The sequence below is a fragment of the Psittacula echo genome (assembly GCF_963264785.1).
Source record: "Psittacula echo genome assembly, chromosome: 3".
Taxonomy (NCBI): domain Eukaryota; kingdom Metazoa; phylum Chordata; class Aves; order Psittaciformes; family Psittacidae; genus Psittacula; species Psittacula echo.
In genome coordinates, this window is record NC_137736.1 from 110,512,641 (window position 1) to 110,539,971 (window position 27,331).

General features: G+C 41.3%; 1 protein-coding gene across 1 annotated transcript in view; it reads left to right on the forward strand.

Annotated features, from left to right (window-relative positions):
• Positions 1-27,331, forward strand: part of ARHGAP20 (Rho GTPase activating protein 20) — a gene marked incomplete at both ends in the record, with an annotated part of 62,531 nt that overhangs the window by 22,834 nt on the left and 12,366 nt on the right. Inside the window, 7 exons of the mRNA XM_080612898.1 lie at positions 6,556-6,726; positions 13,765-13,914; positions 15,791-15,832; positions 16,795-16,879; positions 19,694-19,771; positions 23,666-23,732; positions 25,667-25,849. Coding sequence (XP_080469024.1) covers positions 6,556-6,726; positions 13,765-13,914; positions 15,791-15,832; positions 16,795-16,879; positions 19,694-19,771; positions 23,666-23,732; positions 25,667-25,849 — 776 coding nt within the window. The remainder of the gene's footprint in view (positions 1-6,555; positions 6,727-13,764; positions 13,915-15,790; positions 15,833-16,794; positions 16,880-19,693; positions 19,772-23,665; positions 23,733-25,666; positions 25,850-27,331) is intronic.

Sequence of the window (27,331 nt, forward strand, 5' to 3'; positions counted from 1 at the left end):
AGATCTCACTTGTTTCATTGTACAAAAGCTACCATGCATGATGGTAATGGACGATGGGACTTTAATGGAGTGCTGCAGAAAATAGACTTGCTATTTCTGGAATGCTGCACTGTTTTCACAAAGTGCTGCTTCAACTGTATAAGATTTAACATAGATAACAGCAAGCAAACATGCCCAGCATCCTCAGAAAGAAGCTCCCTTAGCATAGCAGGGATCAAATTGACAGCAGATTTTCAGAAATGGTTTGGCAGCCCATGTGATTAAGAGAGTTTTATGGTTGTCTATCCAAGTCCCTTCTATAAATAGTCAGTGTAAAATTACAACAGCATACTAACTTTGTGTTGGCCCATATCTTACCTACCACCTTCCTGGAAAACACTCCCACTCCCCAGGCTGATATTTTCTGTGCTTACTTTCACCCTCCAAGAATAACTATTATTTATTAAAGTGCGGTATAAACTTAAATGAAATGCATATTCCAAATCATGAGGAATTGAAGTGGGAAGATCCTGAGCATGTGGGCGACTTGCTGAGGGCACTGGTCATGGCTGGAAGGCAGTCACAGTAGGGAGTAGTTAGCACCTTTGAAAATGAAGAGGATTTTATCTATATATATATACACACACACACACACATATATATACACATACACACACATAATCTGCCTGTCCAAGTGTGGGTCTGAGCTGCAGATTTTTACCCGTGGGTGAGCCTTGTCTGCATGGAGCCTTGTTCATGGCAAAAAAAATAGAGCTTTGACTCCTTGTCCCTGAAGCCAGCGAGTCTTTGTGTGGCCATGCAGGTAGAGAGGCAGGGCAGGCTGCGCTTAGCAAGTCATGGGAACTGGGCATAGCTGTTTGTTAACATGCCTGTTTTCAGCTCCTTACTCTGCTATAAAAGGTTTGTGAGTTTGTGCCAAGCCAGAAGCCATGTCACAAGGATGTCCCTTGTTGATAAATTTTGGAGGTAGATCTGCCGTGCGTAAAGCATTTGTAGCCTTCTTGCTCTCCCCAGCCTTTCTAGCACTGGGAGTGACTCTTCAAGCTATGTGCTGTAATGAGCTGTCAGCATGATAGAGGTTAAATTCATCAGGAACGTGAACGGCAGCATCTTGCCTGTCTTGTGTTCAGTCCTAAGCATGGTCATTTGGTTCCAGTGTACAAGAAAAGCTCTTCTTTCACTTCGTTTTTCACTCTTCTCTTTTTGCATACAGAACGCGATGCTCTGTTATCATGATTTTGTCAAGTTGGCAAGGATACAGTACAAATCATGTCGAAAATATCATTTCTTATGAAATTAGATATATGTTGAAGCCCTGAAATATTAATATTGCACTTGAATGCACTATACACATGCCTGCAAGGCAGATCAGTACTCATTGCTGCGTTACAGGTTTTGGGGTTTTTTCCATATTATGTCAGGGAAGACAAGGAGCTCTTGCACACCAAATTGGAGCTTTTTCTTTTGGTTGGTTAAAGAATTGTTCTCAATACCTTATTAAGTTAATTATCTTGAATGCAAATTACCCTCTAGCTACACAATATGGGTAATATGTCGTACATGTTAAAGGATTTCCTGTAGTAAACCAACTTGGCTTCCAAGCTTCAGTTAGCATGGCCTGCCTCATTGGCAGAAATATGAAACAAGCATCTCTTAAGCTGCTACTGAAGCTCCTTCTCACAGCAATTTTTAGGAGCTTAAGGGTCTGAGTAGGAGGCACAGAAAAAAAATGCAAATATTGTAACCTGGTTTCCAAAATAAACTCTATTAAGAAAATCAAGACCTGGCTTCTAGACTTGCTTTTGGAGGTATCTCTGCTGGTCACAAATCACACGGTGTCCCTGACTGATAAATCCATTTTGGCAAAAATCCATAATATGGGCTGGGCTGTAGACATTTCTTACTGTACAGATAACTACTATTTTCACTAGCCTTCAAAGGATGTAAATAGCTCCTGCTTCTCACAGCAGGTTCCTCTAGTCCAGTGCTTTGACTCAGTGATGGTAAAATAAATGCTTTACTGAGAGGCACTGAAGTTGAAAATTAATTTGCTTTATTTTTCCTAAAAGATGTATTTCTGGTTCCTAAGAGCCATCCAAAACTGGCCCTTGAGGTATACAAAATAAGTCTGTTGTCTGAGAACACTATGGGGAGGGTTGGCCAGCCCTCTGCTTGATGACCTCTCTAGCCTGCAGCCAAAACAAGGTTAGGTTTATCCTGCAAGCTACACACTCTACATGTGTAGGCACAAAACTAGAAGGAGCTCCTGGTTCTTACCTGGGCTTCAGCGCTGGCACAAGCATGCAGTATTTTTGTGTATGGTACCTATGTATGAAATGAGTACAAGCTAAGTTGTTTGCTGTGAGAAGAATTTGGAAAGGTATTACCTATGTGTGTTTGACAGATCAAGCGCAGCCTGTCATGTAGCTGGGCTGATTCAGATTTCAGCCTTTTGAATAGCTGCCATTTTACTGCTCTAGTGACGAAAAGGTGCATTTCTCACCTACCTCTTGTGAAGGACTTCAGAGGTTAAAGAGCAAAGCAGTATTTTATTTCAATAGGTATCAGTCGCGTTGAAAGCATTGGTGCTGCATCGAAAGAGGAAATAAACTTCAGCAGCTGCAGAGATATCATCAGTGGAGAGAAGTTCTGGCAGAGAACAATAATCAAAACAAAGGAGTGAGATTTAGGATGGAGCATGTGCAGTCTGTGAGAAGGATGTCATATATCTGAGATACTTGCAATAGCTCATTCCAGCTTAGGTACCTTGGAAAGGATTCTTCCTCTGAGACATCTTATAGCTTAATCTAAATCATAGGTAGGCTGAAGTCATCATCAACTGAAATCAAAGGAAAACTTCACATTGGTATGAATGATATTTGGATAATGGATTTAGTAACAGCTTTACATGGGCTGTTAAACTCTCCGTTCGAAAGTATAATTTCTTTCATTATTTCACTACGAATAGTGAAGAAAGCTGATGTCTCCATTACACCAAGAATAAACATCATGCCATTCAGGTATCAGTTTTACTGAGAAACCCTAAGGAACCTCTATAGGGGGGAGCAGAAGAATTTTCTGTGCTTTTGTGGTTTCTGGTAAATATAGGATTGAAGTGAGCAGTGATGTGTTTGCTTTCACACTAAATGCAGTGGGGATATATTTTTCAGTGTTTGGCTCACTACTTTGGATTTCAACTTCATATATTACACCTACAGAATTGAAGAGTTCTTTTAAATCGTTGTGTCTTTTGAATAGGCAGAAAATGCCTATTTTGATTAATTTGAAAAATAGTAGCTATAAAAATTTAGGTTCTGGAAATGCCAGGAGAAAAATCTGCAATTATCTTTCTACAAATGTCAGCCAGTACTGAGTAACTCAAGAATATCGCCGTAGATATCCTCAAATTACAGAATTTGTTCCTTGATTAAAACCACACATAGAAATTTCAGGTCCCAGAAATAGTACTCTTAGGAAGAAATGCCAATAAGAGACGAGAGCATTACAATGGCAATGCCTTCTAAACATCAGTATTAGCCTTTCTTCTACATGAAATGGAACATGGCTGATTGCTGACTCTGCAGGGTATCCTTATCTTTCAGGAATCAGCTCACATTTCCTTCTAGACAAACCTGGATGATGGCTTTTTTTCCTTGCCAACTGGAAAGATATTACTCTGTGGGGTTTTTACATGTGTTTAGCATAGAATGACTTTTAGGGAAACACAGAGAAGGCCCTATTTCACTGATTTTCACTTTTCAAATTATATCAGAACTCACATTGACTTAAGTACTGAGTTTCACATAATTCTATTAAAAAGGAATTTTCAGCAAATAAGTATTCGAGTGCTTAGCACTTTTTCAAAATTAGACCCATTTAATGGCCAGAAAAATCACTAAGCCATTAAAAACTGAACTCCAAAATACCTGTCTTATATAAATCCCTGTGCCTGAGGGTATCGCTGATCTGCATTTTCTTCAATGTAACAAAACTTGGGTTTCATTCATGTCTCGTAACAATGGAACATTAATTGAGAGGATCAGAAGCATGCTTTCCAAAAGACACATTTTGTCACTGCTGGTGAATTTCCTCCATGTTCCTTCATCCTGGGGCTTTAGAAGATGAAGGATGAATTTGTGGCTTTGATTTTTTTCCACTTTGTTTCAAAGGAAGAAAATATTTTCATGTGTTTTATAAGGCTTATCAGGTAAACTCTATTAGAGTGCTTATTAGAGTTCCGATGACAGATATGCTTGAAAGGCACTTGGTCAAAAGGCAGATTTCATTAAAATAACTGATTTATATTACTGCATTTTCTTGTTCTAAAACCAAGTTAAATTTTCTTCACTCTGCTGGCATTAATGCACCTTAATTTGCTTACCTATGTGACATAGATTTTGCTTAGTTTAATTTGGGAGGTTTGTGGGCTTACAAATCAGGATGTAGAAAATGTATGAATAAGAATAATCAAATAGAGTTGCCTATATGGAGACATAAGAGCCTGACACTAAAGGAACGTCAGTAGGGGCAGGCACTTCAGTATGATTTTATGAATGTTTCTGCTGATTTTGTTACAGCAGTGGTGTAATATGAAAGGGATTTTTCTAAGTATTGTTGTTACAGGGTTCAAATGTAAGTGACTTAACCTTTGAAGTAAAGGCCATGCATGGCTTTCATGTAGGTGGACCCATCATTATTCCTGATTTATGCTTAAGTTTCTATGCCAAATGCTGATAGGAAGTTTATGGAATTGAGTCCCGGTAACCTATCAGTCACTGATAAAGTGGTGAACTGCTGTCCCAGACCCATGGAACTGGCAGAGTATGAGAGATACTTGCTGTTCCCGACTCCTCTTGCTGGTCACACAGCACATATCACTGTCGTATTGGACCAAAACTCCTCTCTCTGCTTTAATCCCCACACTCCTGAACACCCCTTCTGCTTGGGGGTGATCAAATAACTTAGGTGTGCATTATTCATTCTGAAAGTCATCCCTCTTCTTTCTCTCTTCTCTGAAGAGGTGGGTAGTAGAATACAAGACAAAGACACGGTTTAAGGCAATTTAAGTTGAGGAATTCTTTCAAAAACTCAAGCTGTCAGCCAGAAAGGGAAATCCAGGGCAACACAACAGAGGTGGAGATCCTCACCAGCTCCTTACAGGTCAGTGAAAGTGTGTCCTGCTAATGCAGGCCAATCTCAGAGCTTATCCTTTCTCTCCCAGCTGTCAGGATTTCCTAAATAATTTCCTGGCTAATCCAGCCCCAGGCATCAAGGAGAGGAGAGTCAAGAACATCCCAGGCTCTCAGAGAGGTACAGGAAATTTTATGCCCTTCTTTGAATTTTCCCTGCTCACTCCTGTTTTCTTTCATATCTCTCCCATTTGTTTTGTGGCTTTCAATGTATAAGATCCATTTCTTCTCCCAGCAAAGTAGTTAGGTGTTTGTCATCCAGCAGGACCAGGAATAAACTATAGTTATGAAGCTGCCAAGCAGATCCTGCCAAGTGTTAGCTTCATTTTTATTTTTTAATTTTTCTTTTAACTAAAAAAAAAAAAGGCAAATACATGTGAATAAAACTTGAACTTATTCATTCAACCAAAGGCAAATGGTTCATTTGGAGGCACCTCTAGGGAAAACAAATACTTGAAAAGTTGCATTTAAAAATTGTGAGTAAAGATGCAGATGGGTCCTGGTTTTAATCCAGAAATTCATTATTTCAGGTATAACAGGCTATGGGAGACCTAGGTTCAGTTCTTTCAGCTGTCTGGGAGAATTTTAAGCCATATTTCTGGCTTTCCAAAGGAGAGCTTGACCTGCAGCCAGCTTCTAGAGAGTCCTAGATATCTTCCCCTCAGACTCTCACATTGATTCAGTTTGGCTCTGTATAAATAGACTTTTGTTAGGGCAAGGTTCAGAAATTAGGAACATCCTCCAGTCTGAGTGAGTGAACTGACCATCATGCTAGAGAAATTCTAATCTCTGCTTCAATAACTACTCAACTACTTTATGTGTAACACTTAGATTAGGTGTTGAGGGTATCATGTCTCCACCATCAGTAGTGACCTTGGACTAGTAGGTACCAATGCAATGTACTTGATACCTCCTTAGAAAAGATCAGTGTTTTCCAGGAAGGAAGACAAGACTTGAGTACAAGTCTTCTTCTGACCAAAGTAGGTGTGCAGTTACCCATTCATCATGCACGTATCTCCTCTCTTTTTATGAAGAGCCTACAGAGGTGCAGTATATTTTCTAAGACATCAATACGAGGGGAGACAAATACATATGGATGAAATGGAAAGGCTATATTTCAATTACTGTCCTTTGTGAAATGCTATCCATGTGCTCGGGCTGTAAAAGAATCAGTGAGGACAGTCCCTAACAGATTTTGTGTCAGAATCAGACTGCTGAATTATTGTAATTGTCCCCTCTTACCTTTCACTGAAATGTGATCAAATAAATTGCTTTTTAGCAGTGGGTATGAGAAATTGCTGCCTGGTTTTCACTCGCAGGCAGTCGGCTGATTTGCTTTCTTTATCCCCTTTATTTCCTTTTGCAGGGAAGGCTGCTTCTCCCCCATCAGCCCAGAGGCATGTCCCCTTGTGCAGTCTTTCATGTGCCACAACCGATCGTTCATCCTGGACGGCCATGTGCAGCTGAAGACAGGTCTGCAAACCCAGGAACGACACCTTTTCCTCTTCACAGACCTTCTGGTTGTTGCCAAGTCTAAGTGAGTATGGCACCTCAGGCACTGCTCCTACAGAGCAGCCCCTTTTCTTGGTGGAGCATAACATGGATTTCCATAATATGTTTTTAGTAGCAAATCTCTAAATCATAAGGAAGTTTTTTATTCGGTCAGTGGAATTTAGGCCACCATTGAAAACCACATAGCTGTAGAGGAATTCCAGAATGCTACATTTTAAAGAAATAGCAGATATTTTCAATATATTGCTTCCATTGTATCACCTTCCCTGCTTTGGGGGTGCAGTGTCATAGAAAAGACTCACTGATGCTTGACTCTCGATTGTGCTGCCTTCAACTGCCTGTTGTGTTTGAGACAGGTCATCTTAAGTCCAGTGTTTGCGTCACTAAGATGTTAGAGGTCTTAATGCTTACCTGGGAGCTGCTTTGATACACACCAGTGATGAGCAGCTATATAAAAAGAGCGATTGCACGTGGCATTGCAGTGTCTGTCTCTAGGTTGTGCCATGCCAGGAGGGGAAGGGGAAGAGAAGTGATGCTGAGCAGTTCGTGTGTAATCAGGCTTGCTGCTGAGCTCTGATTATTCACTCTACCATTCACAATTAAATCAGATTTACAAGCTGTGTCTAGCATGCCAGCTTCATGTAGCATTTGTGGTTTAAGGCAATTTTAGAGGGTGCTTTCACTTGTTATGGGTTATGGGGAAATAATAATAAAAATTTCTGATGCAGCTTCATTCTCTGTTAGGCACTGTGTTTGTGGTTTCACAGGGTGGGTAATCTTGATGTGAATCCTGGGCTTTTGCAATGTGTCTTTTCGCTTAAGCAATTATTTCAGAGGCTTCTGGGAAAAGCCAGAATAAATCTGTGTTTTCTGTGGAAATCTGAGCTGTGTCCATTTGAATCACACATGGTAAATGTAACCCCCACCAGCTGAACACCCTCACTTGATGTGATGTGACAACACACAGGATACTTTACCCAAAACATGTTCCACTATGGGTGGGTGGTGAACATAGGATATTTAGAGGAAATCTTACTGTTCTACCAGCACTACTAGTAATGGCATTCTTACCGTATTTGTTTATGTTTGTGTTTTGTTTAGGGTGGGATTCAACTCACCTAATTCAAGTTTTAAAATGTTAAATATTTGTAACATACCTAAGCTTGTAGGCTCCTCTTATAGTCACTGGGGGAAAACCTGCACCTTCCTGCAGTGAACTCGCTTGACCCTGAAAGACTGTCAGTGATGAGTGACAGGAGTCATGCTTCTGGCGATCTCTCACTCTGTCCACTGGCTATTCAATGGGCATAGTCCAATAGCTTAGCTGCTAAACTGTAGAAGACTAAAGTCAGGAGGGATAGATCGCTTCCTCTCTGGTCAGTGTGCTGAGCAGAAGCAATGTTACAACCGCAGGCTGAGCTGCACATTACTGCAGGTTTGTTTGAGTCTCAGTGAGACTATTTGCATAGGAAAGCGCCGCTGGTGTAATCACTCTAAAATCTGGTCCCAGGGAGTAATAGCGGTTCTTCCAGCATTTGATTTAATATGGTGTATGATCTGCAATATTTGAAGAAGGAAGAGAACAAACTGTGCTTCTGCATGTGAAAAGGGGGGGGAGGGGAAGGATAAGTCTTAGCTAGAAATGGTAAAAATAGTATTTTGAGTGATATTACTTCATATATTTTAAAAAACTAATTGGAATGTTCTCTCTACAGCTGCTCTGCCTGCAATTAAAGCATCAGAGCTGTCACTAATGAATGCTACTTAAAAATCAGCATTTTTAAAGCTATCTCACATAAAAATATGATCATAGAATCATAGAATTCTCAAGGTGAGACTAATTGCTCTATAGTTCCCTGAGCCTTCCTTTTTCTTTCTTTTAAAAAATAGGGGCTATGTTTCCCCTTTCCCAGTCAGTGGGGACTTCACCTAACTGCCATGACTTCTCAAATATGACACATAGTGCTTAGCTACTTCGTCTACCTGTTCACTCAGGACCTGTGGATGCAGGCCTATGACCAAAGGTGCTCTTCCCCTTCTCTGACCCCCCCTATTAGACCAGGTTTCTCAAGCTGAGTTCCATGGTCTAAGTAGCTAAAGCCCTGGCTGTGGCACCAGTGCCTTAACCTTTGATTTGACAGATTTGACTGGCCCTTTCCAACCCCTTCTCTTTGACTGGGAGGATTGATGCAAAAACCACACTCCAGAGTTCCTTGTCAATGCTCCCAGGGCTCTGTAATTCTTGATACTCCTCAGGCTGCTCCTGGCTATATTTCTGGTGCCCATGTGAAACAGCAGCAGTGGATAATAGTCACTATACAAGGTTTGGTACTCTCTTGGTGACATCACTGATACGAGCTCCTAGTAAGCAGTACACCTCTGTACAGAGTGTGTCAGGTCAGCAAATGGGTGCTTCCGTACCTCTCAGAAGAGAATCACCTCCTACTGTCACCCATCACCTTCCCTGAGCTGCACTGGTTGCAATGTGGGAAGTAGATTGGGCTGCCCTACTCAGCTCTAGCAATTCTTGTGATGTGATGGATCTTTCCTCTTCATTCTGTGGAATGGTGAAACAGTTCTGCAGGGGCAACCCAAGCTTTGGGGAAGGTCTCTTCTTCCTGCAGGCCCTTGCCATTGCAAGCTTGCATTCTTCTGCCCCCCCCCCCCCCCCCCCCCCCCCCTTCTGTGTGTGCCTTTGCAGGGAGTTTCTGGCTGTTTGGCTGTGGGCTGTGTCTCTGCAGACTACTTGAAACCAACTATCTAACTCCTTCTCAGCCTTCCTGGTGTTATGCAGCCTTCTCGTACCATTGCTGATTCCTAGAGGGAAAGCCTGAGTTGCTGCTGGTTTGCTACTGACTTTTTAATAGCAGATGCAGAGTCAAGACAGCAGGTCACCAGAACAGAATTAATGATGTAATTGAATCCGACTTAACTTCAGAATTATTCCTTGTGATACTCTTTGTAAAATTTGTAATACTCTTGTGTTAAGTAGTTTCAGCTTGGGACACATGCACGTCTAAGATATCTTAGGTACAGCTCCACACTGTGCTGATGTCAGCTCAGCTGCAGGTATCCAGCCACTGTACAAAGGGAACTTGTGTAATTAGACTTCATATGATCAGCAAACAGGTACAAGTTTTTCCTAAAGAGAGCAAGTATCTTGTGTCCTCTGAGCTGCTGAGTAAATTCCTGCACAGCACTGAGCTCCTGCTTAAAGGCAGCGAATTGGCATTGGTCCCATGGAAATTTGGGAGGAGCAGGTCCTCTCCACAACCAGTCCATATATGACTTTGAACAAGGTGCCTGTAGATTTATTTTCTGGTACTTTCTAATCACGTTTGAAATGTAGACTCTTATCTTTTCAGATCATGCATTAGCTCAGCTTATAAAAATAAGAATAATACATGCTGTGCTTCTCTCTCTGCGGGCCATGTCCTTTACTGCCTTTGTGTGAGGATTAAGTCATAATTAATTGATTGAAAGAGTTTTTTCTCACTAAATCTATATTAAGCATGTAAAATGTTATACTGTTTTCTATATATTGATTAGATTTCTTACAGAGAATGTGTGTTTTTATTTATCAGAGTAAATATTTCAACAACCTGTCAGTTCAATAATCAAGTTTTCTCACGTAAGTTTTTGTGTGGAGGCATAGAGAAATGCCTTCTTATTTCTCCTTTGTAATATGTACATGCATGTATACATATATAACATACATTTTTAGGTTACTTTCCCAATGTGACTGGACAGAAATTATTGGTTGAGTGCATACATGGCATTACGGTACCGATCTCACAGTAGATCCATTAATGCTTTTGTCAGAGGGTCCTATTTAAGGAGATTAGCAACTCTAGTGAGAAGTTAATCTTCTGTCTGTTATTGGCCACAAGATATCCAATTGCCACTTACAGAACACAAAGGAACTGAGTTTACTCTACAAAGGTGGCATAATTTGGGGTGCATCAATACCCTCACCATTAATGTTCATGACTTTTCTGTTGATTTTAGTGGACTCTGGATCTGGTTGGTATTTATAGTGTAACATTTGCAAGGGGACTTACTTCCTTAAGAAAATATAAATCCTCATTATATTGTTACTCTTGGCATTTTTCAGATGTTCAGTCATGCTGCTTCCTTACTGATGATATATTCATTTCTAGAGGTAATGCTTTGGCACTTAAATAGAATACCCACATTTTACAAATGCTGAAAACCCATGGACTGCATAAAGAACATGGCAGACAGAGATAAAATTATACTTCAGGCTCTTCAGATGCTAATGGAAGCTCCTGTTTCAGCATGTCTGGAAACCAGGCCACTTGAATACTGATAACAGCTGAGAGCTGTGACTAGACATGGCAAACAGGGTAAGAATATACATCAAGCATGATTGGAGAACATCTTTATGCTTCTGCCAGTACCCTGCTGCCACCCGCTCCTGGCACTGTAGGGGTCTGCCTTTATGAACTGTGAATGTTAAAAATGTGAAACAACATGTACAGAGTTCACTGTACTGGGTAATGGGAAAAAGAAATTGAGGAGAAAGAGAGGGTCAACACATGGATTCGGTGCAGTAAGACCAGGCATCCATTTATTAACATCTACATTAGAATTCACAGCTCTATTTTTTTCTGTTAAATTTACATATTCACAGTTCACTCTATGGTCAGTTACAGTTATTTCTGTATTCTTGATAGGTCTTACTTGTTGTATCACAAACTGATTTGTTGGCAAGCATGTTGAAATGTTCTCCTATATTTTAAATTTCTCTTGTAGGTCCCCTTTAGGTATTGGAAGGCTACTCCAAGGTCTCCTTGCAAGGTTCTCTTCTCCAGGCTGAACAAGCCCAACTCTCTCTGCTTGAGAGAGGTGTTCCAGCCCTCTGATCATCTTAGTGGCCTCCTATGGACTCGCTCAAGCAGGTCCACAACCTTCTTGTGTTGATGGCCCAGAGCTGAACACAGAACTGCAGGTGGTGTCTCACCAGAGCAGAGTAGAGGGCGAGAATCACCTCCCTTGACCTGCTGGTCACCCGGCATATGGATGAATGCTGGACTGCAAGCGCACACTGAAGCTGGCTCATGTTGGGCTTCTTGTCACCCAACATCCCCAAATCCTTCTCCTCAGAGCTGCTCTTAATCCATTCTCTGCTCAACCAGTATCTGTGCTTGGGGTTGCCCTGACCCAGGTGCAGGACATTGCACTTGGCCCTGTTGAACTTCATGAGGTTCGCACTGGCCCACCTCTCAAGTGTGTCAAGATCCTTCTCCAGTTTAGAGATAAGGATGTCATGCGGGACTGTGTCAAAGGCTTTGCACAAGTCCAGATCAGTGACATCAGACACTCTTCCCTTTTTCACCAGTGCTGCAACCCCATTGTAGAAGGCCACTGAATTTGTCAGGCATGATTTGCCCTTAGTGAAGCCATGTTGGCTGTCACCAATCACCATGCTATTTTCCGTGTACCACAGTATAGCTTCCAGGATGATCTGCGCCTTGGTACTCATTACTGGGTACCAAGGTGAGACTGACCAGCCTGTAGTTCCTGGGTCTTCCTTTTTTCCCCTTTCTAAAAAGGGAGATTATTTCCCCTTTTCCAGTCAGTGGGAACTGACTCAGTTTAGCTGATGATGGTGTTTAGCTTTTAGTTTAAAAAACACATGAACTTGAGATGGTATTTTATAGCAATCTAATTGAAATGCACCTTTTGCCAGGTGTGATATACACTGATTGTCCTTTCTTGCCCACCACTGTAAGTGCTGCTGGGTTATTAGCGGTGTACTACCCCATTACAGCTGTTAGCACAATGTCAGCTGGAAACCTCACACCAGTCAGGGTACTCCAAGTTCATGTATGTCCTCTGTAAAACCGCAAGGTTCAAATGCTTTCGTGTTTCAGACTGTATCAGTTCAATCTGTCCTAAATCAAATACCTTGTAAATGAGACTAATCTCAGAGAAGGTAGTCCATGTGTATCAAAGCTCTAAGAAACTGCTTACCTGGCATATTTATTTATACAGCACTAATCACCACGCCTGGCACTGTCCCCATCCACATTTGTAACACAGTGATGAGCTAACATGCTCTGTCTTGCAGTTCTTGGATTAGAAGGGCAGTATGTTTTCAGGGAGGGGACTGGTTTCCTCCAGCCTTTCCCTGCTGTCCCAGGAGAACCATAGCTCAGGTAATTCAGGCTGCAAGGCTTGAAGTGAGCGGCTGTCACATTTTTACAGAGCTGGACTGGCTTTGTGAGATTTTACTGGATTCACACATAGCACTGGTGCCCACCAATCCTACAAAGGAAGCAGACTTATTGTAAGAAAGTAAGTGGAAGAAAATAGTTGAAATTAAAATTGGAAATTCTATAAATTTGACCTTTACTGTACTCTTAGTAGGATAAAATACAAGAACAGGGGAATTTCGAAAAATAGGGGAAATTACATATTTTCCTTGTAGATGAATGGATATTTTGAGAATGCATGAAGTCCTGGCTCATTCTCCAAGTGATATGAGCCTAAAGCTACCATGGCTAGTTTGTGGAGGCTGTATGTGGCCTGTGCTGTAGTTAATGACACAAATGACAGTTTTCTGCTTTCTTCAGGATTGCTTTATTTGCTCTGGCCTAGTTGCCATTACTTAAACACGCCATAGTTGTTGACTCTGGTTCTAAGCAATCCAGCTATACTGTTAACTACACTATGGCATTAAAGTCACTGAGAGACGAACACAAGTGGCAATCTTTGCCTCCTAGCAAAGTTTGGAGGGGAGCTCTAGACATGGTCAGAAGTTTTCCCCCAAGAAGGAGGACTGTCCAGAGGTGCCATAAGCAACCTGTTTATCCCGCATAGGAGATATCTGTTGATACAGTTTAGATGAGAAATCAATACATTTTTTATATGCAGCCCAAATAAAGCATTGTTTTCTTAAACTAAAGCAGAAATACTTCTTCCATCAGCTCCAATGCAAGCTTCACATGTGCCTGAAGGAAGAAGAAACTCTGAGTTGTTTAACCTGCCTTACTTGTGTTTTCATGTGTGTAACGTACCTGTGAATTTCTGCCGGCAGGTCGCACTCTCATTTCAAACTGAAGTGCCAAGCACGTCTCTGTGAGATGTGGACAGCGTTTTGTACAGATGAAGTCTGTGAAGGCAGCACAGACCCAGACAGGTCCTTTGTTTTGGGCTGGCCCACCACAAACTGTGTGGCAAATTTCAGGTAAGAATTGAGTTGTTTTGTTTACCAAGTTACTTACATGTTTTTAGGCTGACAGGTAACAAGGCTATCACAGATTCAATTTCTTCACCAGTTAATATGGGAAACAGGAACTTACTGATTCTTAAACCAATTCCTTCTACTGTTGTGAGCAAGTCACTTACCCTCCATGCCTCATCTTCTGTCTCTCTGCAAATGTGGCAGGGATACCACTTATTACTTACAAATTTGAGAAAGTATATGATTTGGCAAAGCACTGTCTGTGCTGCAAACTTGCTCAGTGGAAATTCTCTATTTTTGGTATAACTTTACAAACACCTTGGCTAATTTATTAAATGAACTACAAATAGTAAACAGCCAAGCTAAAGGATCAAAGAGACTCTCATAGGACACACTTAAACAGAAGAGCTTGTATTAGAAGTAGTAGGAGACATACAGTGAAATAGTGACCTTGTCCTATCTCTCTTTTTAATTTAATTGTGCCAGAGAAAATGTCACAATTGCTGTTAAAGCAGAATCTCTGAAGAGAGAAAGATTTTTGGTCTGTCTTTCCAGCGTTGACTGTAGGACACATGAAGGCTCTAGAGGTAATTTCAGTAATTAGGCTAATTTTAGTCTCAGCAGGAGGGCTCTGTCATCACTTTGGATAAGGGAGGGCACCATCCCCCTGAAATCCCGGCTGCTTAGCACAGTAATTTGGCTGGGTCTTGGAAAATGCATTTTCCTCTTTATCAACAGAGAGCAAAAGCTGATGCATGCAGCTTAATTTGTATGTCACATTGTCTATACCCAAAGAGAATGCTGCGGATAAACTGCTCTCTGTTGAGCTGGTTTTGCTGTTTATGTATTTTTTACCTAATAGTCCTGAAACAAAGCTGAAATTTTCTATTGATTTTCAATTGAACTCTTGCTAATAAACATGAGCTTTGATCTAGAAACAGCATGTAATCCTTTGTAACTATCAGAAAGCAGTTGAACATGATAGCAATAGCTTCAATAAAACAGAGTCAGAGATGTTATAGAAGTGAAATTAATTTTGTCTGGAGGTACACATGAAAATCTAAAGTGCCACACATGAGTCCGCATAACCTCCAGAATTGAAGCAGCCAAAGCACAATCACTTTTTTACTGCTTAGATTGAATTCCCCACACAGCATCATTCAGTAGGTGTATAGTTCCCTAAATGCCTGCTCTGAAAATCTGAAGAACTTCATTTGCAGCAGCAGCAGTGGGAATAGCAGTTACCTCATCTGGGGCAGGATTGAAATCAAGAAAGTTGAAGCAAAATTAGGTTAGATTCTTTACACTATCCTATTACTAGCTACATTTAACTAGACAGCTTTGTATTCTTGAAAGTATAAAAATGAGATAAATGAGATAAGCCTTAAAACGTACAAGGTTAAATCTTACTAAGTTCAATGGGACCTTTTTTCATTGTGGCTTATGTGTACTTTGTGATGTGGTGATAAACCAAGTAACAAATAAGCAGAGAATTACACTAGTGAAAGTGGAAAGAAGTCTATATGACTGAGGAAATACCTTTAAACTTTTGAACTAAACTCTTATTTTAAAGTTCTCTCCTTTTCTGTTTGGACATTAAGAAGTCAACCCGTTTCCTACTGAATTTACTGGTAAAGCTTTAATTTCTGTGATAAAAACTGGTAGCTGGGGCTTTTGATCTCTGTGGCAGGCTTTTCAGTTGATTCAGTTGACTTTGGAAACAGATATTATATTTAAAGCTGGAAAAACCTTTTAGTTTTTGTAGCTGTTTAAGGAAATTGCAACCAAGAAGCAATTCATTTCACCATGGTTTATGAAAGGGCTAGTTTGTTATTAGAATGATGTCTGATTTGTCCCTGTTTCTCTATAATTCTTGCAGGTCTGCAGAACAGAAGGAAACATGGCTATCTTTTTTGCAAAGGTAGTTTAATTATATGGTCTTTGAAGACGCTGAAAATAATCCCGGTCATCTAGATCAGTGATTCCCAAGCTGTGGTGCCTATGCCATCATGATAGACGACAGACTCTTTCAAAGTGACGTTAAGAAAAAAGCCATCTCATGTCTTCACCTGCATAAGATACTATATGCCATTCGTGCAACGATCACTGCACAAGGAGGGGAACGCTTCCCTGTGCCTGAACATGGCTCAGCAAAAAATTTGAGTGATTCCTATCACACATGATTCCTTCCCTAGGCAGCTGTAGGAGCCTCTGCCACCATTGGTCTAGTTGAGCCTAGGGCTTTTTCCATGGTGATGGCATCTAAGCAATCCCAGCTCAGGAAACTCTGCTCTAACATATCTGCGGCTCATGGCCGGCTGGATTTTGGTGTTACAAAATGTACCCCAAGCTGGAGGGTATCATGGCAGGGTTTGCATAAATAGAGCTGTCTTATTTCAGTCAGTGTTTGGACAGGAAACTACTAGCGGTGGTTTTGTTTTGTTTTCTGGTCACATAGTTCTGCTGGTTGAGGTTTGTGTTCCTGGGGTTAAGCCATCCTTGCTGAGGATGATTTCTAATTCTGTCTTCTGCTGTTCAGTCCTTTGAACAACGGAATGTAACTGAGTCAAGTAGGAGACTGTAGTGCAGATTGAGGCATCACAATGATGGGTAGTTTTAGCTTGATTTTTTAAATCTAGTTTCTCTGCTGCTTACTCTGATTTCTACAATGAACTTTAATACAACACGGCATTACTGGAAGCCAACAGTCAGCATCCCTTATAGGTACTGCTGGATGGTTTCCTGTCCTCAGATGTCTTTCTACTGCAGTACATCTGCAGTCTGCTCCTTATCCAGTTACTGCTTGATTGCTATTTAAATCTCTGTCTTGTTATTTATGTTTACAACATTAAAAATTTACTTGTTTTTTACTTGTTTTGTCAGTCGAATAAGAGAAGAGAAGGAAAAAGACTATCCTAAAAGCATTCCTCTGAAGATAATTGCAAAGGACATGGGAACTTATGCATATGTAAGTGCTCTTGAGCTAAACAGGGGTCTAAACCCACATCCTGTATGAGTGCTAGTCACCTGTAAATCCATTAGATTTTGGGAGAGTTCCTTTGGTTTGCAACCTCTTTTAAGGATTCTGATCTTTAAAAGACTTGGCATATGTAGCCCTGAAATGTTCGTTTCCTCTGTTTAGTACATGAGTTCCGTTTTAAAGACAGTGTGCTTGGTAAGGAATACTGTTTCTGGCACACAAACTAAAGACTGTACAGTGTGAAGTCCCGAGAAACATCTCTAACGGAACTTATGCATCAGCATCTTCAGAAATGCCAGTACAATGCACCCTTTTTTTTTTTGCTTGGAAAACTGATCTAAACCCACAGCTGCCTTCATTCAATCCTCCAAAGTAGCAGTGTGTTGTATTGTTTATAATGATCGTAAGTCAGTAAAGCCGTGTATATGAAAACTCTGAAATTGCCTTAAGCAATCCACCACATCACAAAGTTTTTCCTCTACTAACTGATGCTGGTAAATGTATAGGCACAGAGTAAATTGTTAAAGAGAGGTCATCCACAGGGTGATTTGCACCAACAACAGGGGAAGTTTAGATTGGATCTAAGGAAGAAATTCTTTACTGAGAGGGTGGTGAGTCACTGGAATGGGTTGCCCAGGGAGGTTGTGAATGCTCCATCCTTGATGGTGTTCAAGGCCAGGTTGGATGAGGCCTTGGGTGGCATGGTTTAGTGTGAGGTGTCCCTGCCTATGGCAGGGGGGTTGGAACTAGATGATCTCAAGGTCCTTTCCAACCCTAACTATTCTATGATTCTATGATTCTATATAGGAGTCTGCCTTTTTCTTTCCCAGGAAATTGTTATTAAGGTAAGCAATGATAGTTAAAATTGCCAGGTTGCCAAGACAAATGTTAATCAACAATAATTGTGATTGATAGTTCAAGCGCAGGACTGAAGCGCAAGGTGTGTTCAGATGTACATGTCTATAAATCATACATACACCCAGGTGTTGCACTCTTGTACCAGATTTTGTTTGGGTTTTTTTTAAATGTCTTTTCTCCTTAGCTAGAATTAGCTCATGTACCAAATATAGTTTCCTGATCCCAACAGTCCTAGAAATGACACACTGTAGTCTAGATATCAGTAGTAAAACAGAGGAGGAGCAGATGGAAACTTCGTGATGCAAATAGTTCTTATGGCACCATGGCCCCTGTGCTACAGCAGCTGGAGATGCCCAAGAATTATTTCATTTTTGGAGGGTAGGGAAGACTGCAAAAAGGCACAAACCATTTTATAATATTCTAGCCAAGAGCAGAACTTATGTAAATGTGCTGACTTACTCCTGAGAGCCAGATGTCATTGCTTCAGGTGAATGTTAAATATTTTATGGTCTGAGCCTTCAGAAATGTCCTGAAGCAAGATATACAGTATTCGTCTTACTTTCCTTTGATTGCCATGGCAGCTTGTTACCATCAGGGACTTACACAAATGTACAGCTCAGATATCTTCTAAATGCAAAATGTCGTGGGGTTGTTTCACCTGAGCATCCTATGGCCAGTTTACAACTAATATCCTGCATAGGGTAGCAGGGTATAGCAAACTGTCTTAGTACTGGCAGCAAATGCTGACATCCCGGCTCTGCCACCTTCCCATCTTTGGGCCATTGGATCTGTGTTGGTGTTTTGTTGCAGCAGGCATGCATTTGTTCTGCCAGGGCTTTAGGCTGGCCAAAAGCCATCTGCAGTCCAAAAGCTGTGGAGTCTTGTTAGTGGAGCCAAACCAGCATGCCTCTAGAGAGGGCTTAGTAACTTGTGCTTGATGTGTGAGAGCTGCCTGTCTGCTTGGAAGCGAGGCCAGCATGAGTGTGATGGTGCAAGCAAAAACCTCTCTAGACACACTCTCCACACTGGTTTTTGCTTCTGCAGGGTGATGGTAGTGGTGCTGCCACATCCTAGCAGGGCTGAGGATGGTGTCATTAATCTTGGTGTGTTTGAAACATGTTGCCCTACGTAAGAGCAACCCGTGGTGCCTAGGTACAGAGCATTCCCCAGCTGTATGGGAGTTATACTGGTGCCAGGCAGCAAGTGCTGAAATCTCACTCTGGAAAGACTGCCTTGTGGAAAGTGGCACTTCCTCCAACACAGAGCTTGGCACTCTAGCTATTTAGAATGTTTCTGCTGATCCGTGCTTTTCCATACTGCCCATCAGCAGATTCTGGAGGATGCTGGAGAGGTTGTGTTTTAACTAGAAGACTACCGAGAGGAAGTGCTTCTGGTCCTAAGCCAAATCTAGGTTTGAGAAATCCATATAGAATGTGGCAACGGATATAGAGATGAACAGCCTGTGTACAGTATTTTCTTACCAATGAGATCTTCAGTAGAAAAGGACAGAAATTATTAACAATTTATATGAAAGCCTCTTATTTCACTGAAAAAAATCACTGAAGTGTTTTGCTTTTTGAAAGGAAACTTAAATTAATCAAACCATTACATTTCCCTTACGTAGTGTCTAAAGTGCAGTTAGTGGCTGTTTCTTTTTGCATATTTTAATGTGGAGGTCTTGTCCCCAGTAATCATGGCATTCTCCCTTCTGATGGAGCTGCTGGGGAAACAGAGAGCAAATACAGAAAGTATGTGGCAAAGAGGAATCAAACCTCTGTCTCAGATACCTGATCTTTATGTATGTAGTATAACTTATTTATCAAGTACAATTTTAATAGTATACTCTCAATTTTTCCAACAATGAATTGTGCATGCACTTCAGATACTCTTTGCAAATCCAAATTTTTAATGCCACTTTCCTCTTCTCCTTTTTTCTGTTCACAGTCAAAAACCCTAAGTATAACCAATGTTGATACCGCAAATGATGTAATTCTGATGGCCCTGCAGCAGCTGGGAGTTTACGTAAGTCATTGCATGAGTTTTAATGAGTCTTTTTGTAGTCACTTTTAATAATAAAATCTTCTTTTGCACTCTTTCAAAGTTTTGGGATATGAACATTAATTAAATCCTTTATCATAGCAATTCAGTGTTGTTGAAATGAAGCAAAGTACCTTGTTAATATATAGACCTCCAGAGATCATCGAGTGCCTTAAAAGTTTCAAATAAGTCGCTTGTCTCTGTAAGGGATGTCATGTTTGAAGTTGCTTTTAAATCCGTTTTGCTGATGCCTAAGACGAGATGCTGTGACAAAAGAAGTGAGAGTTTGACACAGCTCCTTTTGCATGCTTCAGTGTGAACAGGAAGCCTACTGACCTGCTTGTTAGCTGGTTTCAAAATGTGCAAACATGCATGATCAGCTGTGTTCCCAGATGACAAGTACAAGCATTGCTCTCAAGTGTCCAAATCAGACACTCTAAATATCCATGGACCGTTAGTGTTATGTGAGATGTGAATGTAACTGAGTGATTACATAGAATCTGAATGCACCCTATGTAAGCAATGACCTGAAACTGTTTTGGAAAAAAGCTTTTCCAGGACTTAGGATAGTGTGGGGTAGTGCACCAAGTAGATGCGACAATTCCTAGTAGATAAAGTACTGCCTAAACTGGCTCCTTTTGCTCTAAATCAGACAAGGTAGTGCCTCAGGTGTAGTAATGAATCAGTACCAGGGACAAGAATTCTGATTCTCTTTTGTGTCTCCAACCAACACCAGTGGTCACAGAAGCTCCTGGATGACAGCTTTTTAACTGACCTGTCAGTCTACTGTAACGAGATTTTTCTGATTGTCTTACTCTTGATGCATGCATGTGTTGATCCCATTGCATGTAATCTGACAAGTATTTCCTTGCCACAGCCCTCTATGTGAAGAGTAAAATAAGACCAAAATGCCACTCTTGTGGATCCCCCCAGCAACAGTTGGAGCAATCACAGAATATGCCTTCCTTAGCATTCATTATTCCTAATTTATACAGGCTTTTAATGGATACAGGGGCCTATTTTGCTAGCTTGGTATTTCCCAGGCCCAGCAATTTCTGTGTAGCCATCATATGGCTCAGACATGCCCTTTTTTCCAGGGCTAGGGCTCTAGCCTGAGCTCAGGATACAGCAGTCTGTCCACTTAAGGTAACTCTGGAGTTGATGGAGGGACTACAAGGTGAAAAGGATAAGATGTGAGTTAAAATTAGGATTTTAATTGCAGATTGTCTCCCCCAAAAAATCAAAAGAGACTATGCCATATTACAGCTGCAAGCCTTTGTTATGATGTGCTTCATTTTTATCCATTTTATGGGTGTCATTCACACTTCCTCATTTTGTGTTCAGCAAAACAAGAAAATGGTAGTATTGGAAGAGAATATTTTGCTTGAGATGAGCGGGAGGAGGAGCTGGTTAGCTTTCAGCTTTGTGTTCTTTGTGTGTATCACAATCAACCCTTCTTTTTACGTTTTTTATTTTGAGTGGAAAAAGAATGAAAGCCATCCAAAATATCTAAAATCTTGCTTGCAGAATTATTTACCCAAGTAATAGACTACATTTTTTCATTGCATTTTCATAGCATAAAGTCTTTTTCATTAGATGCATATCATAAGATTAGCAATAAAATCAAACAAGCTAAATAAATTAAGCTGTAGCCTGTGTATCAGTCAAGCACCCAACCCCCTCGGAGGATCATTCTGGCTGCAAGAAAGCTTTTCCTTATGTGCTGTCTCAAGGATTTTTATTCATGTCCAGAGAGAACCACTTGAAAGGAGCTCTATGACTTTTCAATGGCAATTATAAAAACTACATTTCACATGTTGTGAGATTAATGGGGCTATTACTTCGGCTGAGTTCACTCTGGTTTAACACAACAGGGGTTTTCCCTCTGTGGTTTCTCTGGTAAAATGACAACTAGTTTGTGCAAAATGGCATTGATCATCTGTTCCAAATTATCAAGCGGGGCAGAAAGAAGGGCCTTGGGTTTCCCAGCTCTGTAAGTGCCCTTGCTGATTTTTCTGGGACAGTCACATTTATAGTGACAAATGGCCTCATAAAGCCCATAAAGGATAACATTTGCAGTCGAGAGATGAGCGGTCTGCCTCCTGAAACTGTGCTTACTAGCGCTTCCCCTTTCCCTGCTTCCCCTTCACAGCAATGAACCCTTTCATATATATATTTTAAAGGAAAAGTAAATACCCTTTCTTGTGCTCCTCAGCTGTATTTATTTGCTTCTGGCTGCTTGCCCTGAGGCATCAGAGATGTCTCCAAAGCCTATTTATTTTCCTTCTGCCCCCTGCTAGCTAACTTAACAGCAGTGCTAATATGGGCCAGAAAGCTCTGTCAATCAGAGAGCAAACTGCGAAGGCTTTATTGGGTGTATCAGCATTACACCAGGTGTGTGCAGCAAGCTGATAGAGTCTCAAGAGCTTTGGGACACTGGGTGAAGGTCCAGACAATGCAGGATAGTAGGCAAATCTGTTTAATAGGAGGTAGGATTTAATTTTAGGGCTAAATAAATACTGTCATGAGGTATTTATCACCTTTTGTAGCCAAAAAAACTTTAAGATTTTAATTATCCTGATTTAGAAATGTCACTGAAAAGGGATTTAGGTGTAATAGATCACTTTTCATACAGTGTATTTATCCATTTGCTATCACCTTTTGTCCTGAGAGCGGCTTATATTAAATGTCATTCTTTTTATTTCTATTGTCTCAGCTTCATATCTGAAATAATGTACTATCCTCCTTTTTCAATTAAACTGCAACACTGACTTGTATATTTAGGTTAAAGGCAATATTTACAATTTGTTTTCAAATTATCGATTTTACACAGCTTTTCCCAAATATGTTCACATTCTCCAGTCCTCTGGAAATTGTCTCCTTTGATGTAAATTTATCATCTCCATTGTAAATTTCAAGAGAGCTCAGTAGCCTTAAAGCACCATCCAAGCCCTTCCACACAAAAGAGCTGCACAAAAGGGCCAACGGCAGCCCTGTGAGGCAATCTGAGGGCAGCATCGAGTGCCAGGAGCCCCTTGTGTGTCATCCTCGCCTTAGCATCATCAGCGTGGGCTCAGGTCTCAGGTGAAGGTGCTCCTGGCCTGCTCTGCAGTGCAGGGCATGGAATGCTGCTGGCTGGTTAGCCTGAGCTCCTCCTGCTTGCAGGACATGTAGAAGAGCTGGAGAGATGGTGGAGCAGAGGTCTCAGGTGTGGAGCGTGTCCCAAAGGATGTGATTACCCTAGTTCTCAGGACAGAGCTGAGGGGTCACCTTAGCTCACATGAACTGCCCGCTATCTACACTTCATGCTGCTTATCTGTAATCTGTCCAAGGGGATCAGACCTGCCTCTCCTTGGGGCACTGCTTAGTCCAGTGGCGAGAAGTGGGGCACAGATGTGCTGGGGCCAGGAGCAGCACCAAGGGCCAGGTTCCCCACTATGCGGGCTGCCTCGTTTCCATCCTTCTGGGAGTGGGGAGGCATGCAGGCTGGGAACTGACTGAGCCACTTGGCTGGGGGTCTGGCATGGCTAACGTCTTGGTCTGGCCTCAAAAGCAATCCTGAGTCCCAGCAGGCTATCAACTCCATCACTCTGCTTCCAGGAGCAGTGAAAGAACTGGGGTGAATCTCACCCTTTTCCTTCAGAAATGGCAGGCTCCAGCCCTTCTCATTGCTCAGAGCTGGACCCTGGTCACATAAACCACATTACACATGACAGACACAGTTCAGAATCTTTGCTGGTGGCAAATTTGGGCGCTGCAAAAGTAAAGGAGATTCCATTGACCACACTGGCAAGGTGCTGATTATCCTACATGGAGATAAACCTAACACAAACCTGTTCTTTATGGCTGGCAAACTTATTTTTAATTTTGTTTTTAAAGGGTTCTGAAAAAGACTACAAGCTGTGGGTGATTTCAGGAAGAGAAGATGCTCCTTACCCTCTTATTGGTAAGCTCTTGACATGGTTTTGTTTTTCAGCATTTGCTCAGTTTTTAGTGCTGAAGGAAGCAAGAAATAGAAGACTGAAATGCAGTTTCCTCTTTTGTTTTGTTTTTCCCATTTTTTGTCTTACTTCCCTGTCACGCTAGTTTGCCTATTTAGGGAGCTAGTCAGATGCTGATCCTCTGTTTTGAAGAGCAATTGTCTGCTTGTGTCACTAACAGGTTGGAAAAGTTCATTTATTTCTACCTCAATTTTGCTGCATGAGCCTCAGTCTTTCTACAGAGCCAGCCTCTCTGTTCACTCACCTCCTGTCCTGGAGCCAGTCCAGCTTTACCATATTTCTTCTGCACTTCCATAGCATTGCTTACTCCCCTCCTCAGCAGAACTCAGCAGAGCTTTGAAAAATACTCTGTTCTTCCACAACTCAAGTTAACTGATTGAAGAGGTCCTTTCCAATCCTATATTTCTTTTACCGGCTGACAGTTCCCCTCTGATTAGAGCAAATTATTGCTTATTCACTTTCCAAAATGCTTTTTGAAACATTTCCTCTCCCCAGGAATCAGCCCAAAGCTCAGGAGTGATTGGATGGAGTGATTTGATTTTGGCCCATGATTCACTGAGAACAAATCCCTTCCTGATATTAAGAACCTTTCCTTGTAGAAGCCCAGCATTAGTTGTGCTGTATGAGTGCACAGATGATTAGAACAAGAAACATCTGAGACCTTCCTGTTTTTCTTCTGCACATCTAACCCAGTAAATCTTAGCATTCCTTCTTAAAGCAGCCTTCATTGCAAATGCTTTGCTGGAGTCAGACAACATTAATATTTATAAAATATCTAACTTGTGCACCTTATAGGCCATGCAAACTGTTTTGTCATGGAAACACACCAGCCTTTGTCTTTCTGACTATTATGTGTAGTTTGTTCAGATAAAATCACAGCTATAGTTTTAAAGAAAGAACCAGAGCATCCAGAAATGGGAAAACCCTTTCTCACTGACTCTCTCACTGCAAATTCAAGTTACAATACTTGGAAAAGAAGAATCTTATACAAAACTGATGCTGTTGTTGATATTTATGTAAAGGTTTATTATATAAGCCCAGCTTTTATCATGGGTAAACATCAGAAGCAGAGTCTGGCTGCGCTTCAGCTTTGTACTACCTATAATCTCAGATAATGTCTCTTTCCACTATCAGTATTCAAGTGGAAGTGTAAGTTAACTAAAATGACTTAATACTGCATCCATTGCATTTAATGTATTTCAACTGCCAGGTCTTTAGAAAAAATATCTGCCTGGTGGCATTTTTGAAAGCTGCTCCAGAAATGAATTGCCTCTATGTAGTCCCTAAAGATGTTGGTTAGTGCCGAGCAAACTCATTTGCATTAGCCCTGTGATTAACGTTTCCTTCCTGTTTCAGCCTCAGACAGGAACCATAATTGTGTCTCGTTTGACTGAGTTGATGGCTGTTGCACTTACCATGGAGAGGGAGGGAAGATCACTTACACACTGGATTTTTTGATTTTGCATGCTCAGCAGAAATTTGACAGATGACTGCTCCCAAAATCTCATTTCTCACCAGAACCATATGAGTAACCAGTACCTAGATTTTCAGTGTCATAAGTAAAGCAGTAGAAGGAATAAACACTGAATTCAGAAATAGTCACTTGCATTTTTCCTAATGGGCTTTTATGTGATACAGCTGTAATAGGTCTCTGATTTTACTTTTACATCTGTTTAACTACACCAAACACAGCAATTCCATTTCTGCCAGTATATGATTTATGCCTGTGTAAATATGCAGAAAAGCATCAATTCTGAGATTACTGAGAGAGAATGTGCTGCAGGCCAGAATGCAAAATCTGCTTTTCCTCCAAGGCAGATGGAGTTCTGCAAGTCTTCAGTCAATCCAACACAGATTATTATGATTTCTCTTTGAACAGGACACGAATATCCCTTTGGAATTAAAATGAGCCACATTCGTGACGCCATGCCCCATGGATCAAAGCACTGTGCCTGCCCCAGGCAGCTCCAGGGGTCCTTCTTGACAGAGCAGCTGCCCCAGGAGCTGCAGTGCCAGTTTGTGCTAAAGCCAAGCCGCCTGGCTGTGTCCCAGCAGCTCAATGGTATGTTGTCCTGCTCACCCAGCATCATTCACCAACAGACAGCTCTGCTCTAGGAAGCAAATGTGGTGGGATTGTGGGAGGATGGAGGGGGAGAAGGGGCATTTAGAAAGCAAACAGGAGCATGCAGCTGTACCTTCCAGCTGCACGGGGGATTTTGCAGTGTTGTTCTCGCTGATTTGAGTGTGCTGTTGTGTATGTGTCATCCTTGTAAGTTACATTTTGACAAGCTGCCTGTCAAATGGTTGTTCTAAAACCAGCAGAAGAAAGACAAGATCCCTCCCCTACAATTTTTTGTAAGTCTATTAGCTGAGCTTCTCTCTGCACTCCTTGCTGTAGCAGGCAGAGTGGTTTTATGGTTCAGGAGTCAAGGCTTGACCTCGGCACAGAATTCTCATGCAGTGTCTGGCAGCATCCTTTATCTCAACGAGGTACTTGCCTCACTGGAACCCTCACATGGCAAAGCATAGGCATGTACGCGAGTACCTAGATGAGGTGGGCAAATACAGTTTATTTATTTCGGTTCTCTTCAAGTAAAACAAAGACAGTAATATTTTCTTCTGCCTTTGGCCTTGATGCTGCAAAAATACAAGCACCTGCTCTCTGTTTTGCACTTCTGTTGTCAGTGACACAATGACTGCCCACTGCTCATGAGTAAAACAAATGAGATCTTTACAGAATTGGGGAATTAGACTGAAAACTCTGTAGGAGAAGGATGTGTCCTATGGTGTGTTTTTATTATGCTTAACACACTGGCATACTCAGCTCAATTAGGAACTCTGCCCTACTTCACCATTAATGACATCCACAGTTATCCTGTGTGTTCCCCATTAGCTATGATCTCCCATAATATGTGAGTAGAATACATTTGTAATGTTTTTAAAAATTGAATATAGTGAGGCTATACCAGTCTCTTTTACAAATTATTCTGGAAATTGATTGCATTTTGTATAAATTAATTTCCTTTCCACACACCTTCATCCCCCCCTTCCCGGTAATTTGTATCATATATTACTTCATGGCATATTTTAAGAATGAGGCAATCTAGCAAAGGGGTGTAATTAGGTTTACAGGCCCCGCTTGGCAGCTGACATTGACTGGCAAGAGAAAATAGAAATGCAAATCAGGCCTGTAAAATTCTAATGCAGATGTGTTGTCAGCAGTGCTGTGCAAGCTGCAGGAGGGGAGGCAAGGCTGGCCTTGGGGCAGCAGAAGCCTGGGGCAGCCTCCAGGTCATGCACAGGGACTGTGCTAAGTGGGAGAAAGAGGCTTTTAGTCCATTCACCTTTCCTACTTTTATCAGACAAAATCTTTTAAAGTGATGTATAGGTCTGGCTGCTTGCAAACCACATTATCTTGCATACTGCTGTTTGTTATCCTCTTCCTAACTCCTTCTCACCTATTTCAGCTTTTGAAAATGGCAAAAAGGTACCTGCATGCAAGACAAGGCTGTGATCTGGCTTTGTCTCATCTTCAGACTAGCAA